This window comes from Triticum aestivum, chromosome 1D (assembly GCF_018294505.1).
Source record: "Triticum aestivum cultivar Chinese Spring chromosome 1D, IWGSC CS RefSeq v2.1, whole genome shotgun sequence".
NCBI lineage: Eukaryota > Viridiplantae > Streptophyta > Magnoliopsida > Poales > Poaceae > Triticum > Triticum aestivum.
In genome coordinates, this window is record NC_057796.1 from 472,515,394 (window position 1) to 472,522,683 (window position 7,290).

The following is a 7,290-nucleotide window of genomic DNA, read 5'->3' on the forward strand; positions in this document are numbered from 1 at the left end:
TTTCGAGATGTATAGTTAGGTCGACGAGGCAGACCAGGAACTCGTGCTAACATTGTTTTGTATTTTTGGCGAAGGATTCAACAAATGTTCATTTTTAAAGACTCATCTTTTCATCATTACAGAGAAGCTTTTATCTTTATTTTTATTTTATTTTTCCAAGAAAACTTCGGATATATTCATCTTCAATCATGGCAATACAACAAACATCAGAAATAATAATAATTACCAAATCTGTAGACCACCTAGCGACGACTATAAGTGAGTTGAACATAACCAATAGATAGATAGGACCAACTTATATCAAGAGAAACATGCTTGGTTTTGTATTTTTGGTAGTATGTAAATGTGGAAATTAGTATTTCCAACAAACTGTGCACATGGTTCAAACTTATCGCAGTAATAGTATCCCAAAAACAAAAAGATACATCATGGTAACATGTGCAGCGCGTTTGATTTACCTGCAAGTACCAAGTAATTCAGAAGCCGAGATTTGGATTAGTTTCTACATTCTACAGCAAGATAAACAAATTGGTTATTCCTAAATGTGTATTGCAGATTGATGCTATTGATTCACATGTACCTAAGTTTGAGGCTAAAATTCAACACTTAGGTTTGCATCTGCATCCAAACTGAATTACTGTGTAATCATGGATACCTTTTTGAACACAATCATGGATACCTTTGTTACAAGGCTAAGCTAAACACAGACCTCTCTTATCTCTGCCACTGCCATGCTGGATATGAGAACCAACAAAAAAATACATCAAAAATTGTTCTTCGGACCATGATAATAACACATCCCTTTTTTCTGAAGAACACAGCTGTTGGTTCAGAAGATAGACGATGCTGCATTTCTTCAGAGATGAATTGTGGAACAGACCCTTAATACAAGGGATGCAAAAATAGAAATGCATTTGAATCAACTGAATGTCTGTAGACGAGAGAATTCAAACAGGTAACTTAACTGCCTTGTTGCAACAGACATTAAAAATAAACAACTGAATTGCTGTTGCACTTCTGCATAATGTCATACGATTTGTGACAAGTGGTTACCACCAGAGCTAGGCAATGGTGAATAGTGAATACACAAATCTGATGGCCAAACCACAAGGCAGCACCATGCTCCACACTAGCAATCATCGCACTGCCACTGTCCACAGCAAGGTAATATATTCACAAATTCAACCAAAATCATCGCCACAAGGTAAACAATGGTGAACACACAAAAAACTGATGGCTAAACCACAGGACAGCACTATGCTCCACGCTAGTAATCATCACACTGCCACTGTCCACAACAAGGAAACTAGATATATTCACAGATTCAACCAAAATTACCACCAGAGGTAGACAAAGCAATGGTGAATGGTGAACACACACAAAACTGATGGCCAAATCACAAGGCAGCACAGGCAGCACCATGCTCCACACTAGCAATCATCACACTGCCACTGTCCACAGCAAGGGAACTAGATATATTCACAGATTCAACCAAAATTACCACAAGAGGTAGGCAAATCAATGGTGAATGGTGAACACACACAAAACTGATGGCTAAACCACAAGGCAGTACTATGCTCCACACTAGCAATCATCGCACTGCCACTGTCTACAGCAAGGTAACCAGATATATTCACAGTTTCAGACACATCTAGGAATGAAATAACACATATGTACAACAAACCAACCACACAATCTCTTGGAATGAATTGAATTCTAATTGCAAGTGACAAAGATCACACAACTTAAGAATAAACACACGACAAACAGCAATAGCAAAATATTCATCCACATATGAACCCATGCATATCTACTGGCTGGTAACACCTGCAATAAAGGGTTGTCCAAAAGAACACATGTATCACCAAGTTACATGTTATGATTTTATCGCCATCAGAACAACAAAGCATAAAATAAGATAGCCGACATGAAATAGATTAACGTCATAAGAATGACCAAAATTTAAGCTCTCATCGATCAAATATCCAGGAAACATAACATAATGCTCCCAAGATTTCAGTTTTCAAAGACAAACAGGACACATATAAATGAGTTCGATTTGAAGAGTAATCGCAAGCCACCTCTAAGCCTTCTGGTTGTAGACGTAGGTGAGGCCGCACTTGCCGCAGTAATGACGATCGAAGTGGTTGGCCATGAAGGTCCCGGCACCGCACTCCGCGTTGGGGCACTCCTTCCTGAGCCTGGTGACCTTGCCGGTAGCGTCGTCGACCTTGTAGAACTGGAGGACGGCGAGCTTCACCTTCTTGTGCTTATGCTTTTGCTTCTTGGGCTTGGTGTACGTCTTCTTCTTGCGCTTCTTGGCGCCACCGCGGAGGCGGAGCACCAGGTGGAGGGTGGACTCCTTCTGGATGTTGTAGTCGGCGAGGGTGCGGCCGTCCTCCAGCTGCTTGCCGGCGAAGATGAGGCGCTGCTGGTCCGGCGGGATCCCCTCCTTGTCCTGGATCTTGGCCTTGACGTTGTCGATGGTGTCCGAGGACTCCACCTCCAGCGTGATGGTCTTGCCCGTCAGGGTCTTCACGAAGATCTGCATCTTGGCTGCTGCGGGGTGATCGCCTCCGCGCGCTGCGGCGGCGACGGTGGCGGCGGCGCGGTGGGGTTTGGTTTGGGCGGCAGGGAAGAATGGAGTCTAGGGTGAAAGAGTATGGCTTTCTATAAGTACAAGTGGCGGGAGAGTATGAGCTGTTGGATCTAGGGGTTCCAGATCGAACGGCTGGCTTTCGTGGATGCTATTTTAGGCTGGGCTTGATCGAATTTATTTTGCTTGTGGCCCATGCCTCGTGAGGAGGGTTCGTTCCACTGTCAATATAATCATGTAAATTCCATTCACTTGCCAAAAAAAGTGTAAATACAATTTAGTAGTGCGAATTATTTTTATATAAGAATAAACGTGCAAGTTTTATATCTTGTGTAGCAAAAGAATTGGCCTCACAATTATAAATAAAACATATAAACAAGCAAGGCTCTACATATTCCAACATTGGTTACTTCCACAAAATTCGCTTCTTTTGTTTTTCAAAAAGAGCCTCACACTTGACAGGTAAGTGACATGTACACGCTTCTAAATACCCATGAAAACCAAACGGGGACGCTCAAAATTTGAGAAGGGCTGCAGGGGTGATGCCAGGAGTTGCCCAACGATCGACTTCGATTCCAATCACGAATGCCACAACCATCCAAACAACGACATTCAGGCTGTCGCAATGCCAATATCCAATTGAAAAAAACCCAATATCAACACTCAAATGGTGCCCAAGTGATATTTTGTTTTCATCACAATTATAGTTGTGTTTGCGCGCCATGGAATTTGATTCCGTCATGTGCCAACCATCACTCATGGTTTGTTACTTAGCAACAACATTCTGGGCAATCAATTCCATGGGCTTAAAGCCACACCAAGAGGGTATAGTTGTTCAAGAGTGCAAATAACATAAAAAAAAACATAACCATGTCTGTCTTGAGACGATCAATTCGAAATGTGCACGAAGTATGAAGGATGATGTAACTAGTGCAAGCCCTGCTTCGCCTAATATACCAGGGCCACATAGTGTATGACTACGCGGAAATACCCAACATTATAAACAACGTTCTAGGCTCACCACAAATAAAGACTCCGGCACAACTAAGATCAATCAAACAGAATCACGACAATGGCGGCAGCAAACAGTAAATTCCAGCTGCATGATCACTGGGATGGCATGGCAAATACAAACCACAATAACCAGACAACGGTCACCAAATGTTAGCATTGAACCATTTCAGAAATCAAATTGACAAAACTAAGCAAGTTTCTGATCATGTCCAGTTATTAACACACTTGCAATTATAAATTACTTCATGCCATAGAAATTCGACATATGCAAACTAATGCTACATCCAGAAAAAAATCCATGCCAAACAACACATCACATCCAGAATTATACTTGTATATATCTAAGGTTGTAACCACATGCACAGATATGGTATGACCACACAATTTTTTGAATCCAACCAGAATTACCAATGAAATGCACCCAAGGCAGGCAATGGTTAATGATGGAACACAAAACAGATGGATAAACGACAGGTAAGGAGATGAATTTGGACAATAGGGATGCAAAAATATAAATGCAGATCATGGCTACATAAATGTACATATTTGGATAATTACATCAAATGGGTATCTGTAGAGGCATAAACAATAAACTAAAATGTCTGTAGATGAGAATTCAAATTGCTGAACTGCCTTGTTGCAACAGCCATGAAAAAAAAAACTGAATTACTGTTGCACTTTTGATTATTCTCATAAAAGTTTTGTGACAAGTTGGCGTTTTAATTCTAATGCATTGAAGCCGCCTTCTGTACTAGTTGTAAATTACAGATCTTGAGCGTATGTGAAATGACTTGTCACAACCCAAGAACAAACCAAAAAGAGAAGAACAGAAGTCGACTACAACTGTAAACCGACAGACATATGGTATGATAGACCCAATCAAAATTACCAAAACAGGTAGGCAAGGCAATGGTGAATGGTGAACACACCCAAAACTGATGGCTAAACAACAAGGCAGCACTATGCTCCACACTAGCAATCATCGCACTGCCACTGTCCACAGAAAGGTAACTAGATATATTCACAGATTCAACCAAAAACCACCACAAGGAAAGCAACTGCGAATACACAAAACAGATGGCTAAACCACAGGGCAGCACTATGCTCGACACTAGCAATCATCACACTGCCACTGTCCACAAGGAAACTAGATATATTCACAGATTCAACCAAAATTACCACCACGGGTAGGCAAAGCAATGGTGAATGGTGAATACACACAAAACTGATGGCTAAACCACAAGGCAGCAATATGCTCCACACTAGCAATCATCGCACTGCCACTGTCTACAGCAAGGTGACCATGTATGTATATTCAGAGTTATAGACAGATCTAGGTATGAACTAACAAATATACCTAGAACAAACAAACCACACAATCGCTTGGAATGAACAGCATTCTAATTGCAAGTGACAAAGATCACACCCCTCAACAATCAACACATGACAAAACAGCAATAGCAAAATATTCATCTACATGTGAACCCATGTATAGCTATTGGCTAGTTACACCTGCAGTAAAGGGTTAAGCTCAAGAACACATGTATCAACAAGATGCATGTTTCCATGATCGCATCACCATCAGATCAACAAAGCATAAAATATGATAGCTGCCATGAGATAGATTAACGTCATTCAGAATGACCAAAATTTAAGCTCGCATAGCATCTCAGCATTAGGCGATCAAATATCTAGGAAACATAATACTCCAAGGTTTCAGTTTTCAAATACAAACAGGGACACATATAAATGAGTTCGATTCTCGACAAGTAAAAGAGCAGAGCAAACGCAAGCCACCTCTAAGCCTTCTGGTTGTAGACGTAGGTGAGGCCGCACTTGCCACAGTAGTGGCGGTCGAAGTGGTTGGCCATGAAGGTCCCGGCACCGCACTCCGCGTTGGGGCACTCCTTCCTGAGCCTGGTTACCTTGCCGGTGGCGTCGTCGACCTTGTAGAACTGGAGGACGGCGAGCTTCACCTTCTTGTGCTTGTGCTTTTGCTTCTTGGGCTTGGTGTACGTCTTCTTCTTGCGCTTCTTGGCGCCACCACGGAGGCGGAGCACCAGGTGAAGGGTGGACTCCTTCTGGATGTTGTAGTCGGCGAGGGTGCGGCCGTCCTCGAGCTGCTTGCCGGCGAAGATGAGGCGCTGCTGGTCCGGCGGGATCCCCTCCTTGTCCTGGATCTTGGCCTTCACGTTGTCGATGGTGTCCGAGGACTCCACCTCCAGCGTGATGGTCTTGCCCGTCAGGGTCTTCACGAAGATCTGCATCTTGGCGGCGGTGGGGTGGTCGCCTCCGCGCGCTGCGGCGGCGACGGCAGTGGCGGCGGCGGGTTGGGTTTGGGCGCGGCGGCGGGGTGGAATGGAGGCTAGGGTATGGAAGAGTCTGGCGTTATATAAGTATAAGTAGGCGGGAGAATATGAGCTGTTGGATCTAGGGGGTCCATATCGGACGGCTGGCTATCGTGGACGCAATTTTTGGGCTGGGCTGATAGGATCGATTTTGCTTGTGGCCCATGGTTCGTGTAAATTGCAACAACAAAAACGTGTACATTATTTTTATGTAGGAATAAATGTGTAAATTTATATCTTGTCCAAAAAAAGAATTAGCATCACAATTAAAAATATGAATAAGCAAGACGCTAGAGATTTTTTTTTTCAAAAAGGATCTGATCTGTTATAAAGATTCATCGAAAGTACAAAGCGCCTCAGACATAATAAAAAAATTCATCGAGGTCCATGGACCACCGAACGACCATTGCCGCCAGCAGAGCGAACCGTCGATGGGCCGCTGTCGCTGCTCCCATACCGGAGCCGGCTTGACCTTGTCGATGACAGCCGGGAAGTCTTCGTGCACGTGCCCCTATGGACCAGCGCCCTGGAGCCGCAGTCGTCGCCATTGAATCCTTAAATCGATCTGAAGAATCTGACACCAAATATCGCCGCTGCGTACAGACGGCGAGAAACCCTAACCTCACTGGGGGTCTCTTGGACTAAGGGGTCCTTGAGCTGTCGGCCTATCTCTCATGGGCCGGACTGGTAGGCCGCTCTTGATTCATTAAAGGAAGGCCGGACTACACGCGACCCCGTGCTCTGGAAGGAAATCTCTGAAGACTTGGCGTATCCTCCAAGTCTGGTTAGCGAAATTGACATGTTTATCCCCTGATGGTGACCAACCATATGTAACCCTAAGTACCTGTATAAACCAGAGGGTTTAGCCCGTGGAGGAACAGAACCATATCACCATACCCACCTAGGGTTTAGTTCATTCGAACTCGTGGTAAATCAACTCTGTAAATGTCATACAAACACATCAATACAACCAAGCAAGACGTAGGGTTTTTACCTCTTCGAGAGGGCCTGGACCTGGGTAAACACTATCTCTGTTGGGGAACGTAGTAATTTCAAAAAAATTCCTACGCACACGCAAGATCATGGTGATGCATAGCAACGAGAGGGGAGAGTGTTGTCCACGTACCCTCGTAGACCGACAGCGGAAGCGTTATCACAACGCGGTTGATGTAGTCGTACGTCTTCACGATCCGACCGATCAAGTACCGAACGCACGGCACCTCCGAGTTCTACACACGTTCAGCTCGATGACGTCCCTCGAACTCCGATCCAGCCGAGTGTTGAGGGAGAGTTTCGTCAGCACGACGGCGTGGTGACGATGATGATGTTCCA

The 7,290-nt window shown here is 44.1% G+C and overlaps 1 protein-coding gene across 1 annotated transcript; it reads right to left on the reverse strand.

Moving 5' to 3' along the window:
- Positions 1 to 1,909: 1,909 nt before the first annotated feature.
- LOC123183106 (ubiquitin-40S ribosomal protein S27a) lies at positions 1,910 to 5,987 on the reverse strand. The gene is made up of 3 exons (XM_044595840.1): positions 5,514 to 5,987; positions 3,050 to 3,076; positions 1,910 to 2,583 (listed from the first exon to the last, which is right to left on the reverse strand). Exons 1-3 carry the CDS (start codon positions 5,875 to 5,877, stop codon positions 2,084 to 2,086), a joined length of 891 nt encoding a protein of 296 aa, XP_044451775.1. The 5' UTR covers positions 5,878 to 5,987; the 3' UTR covers positions 1,910 to 2,083.
- Positions 5,988 to 7,290: the final 1,303 nt, after the last annotated feature.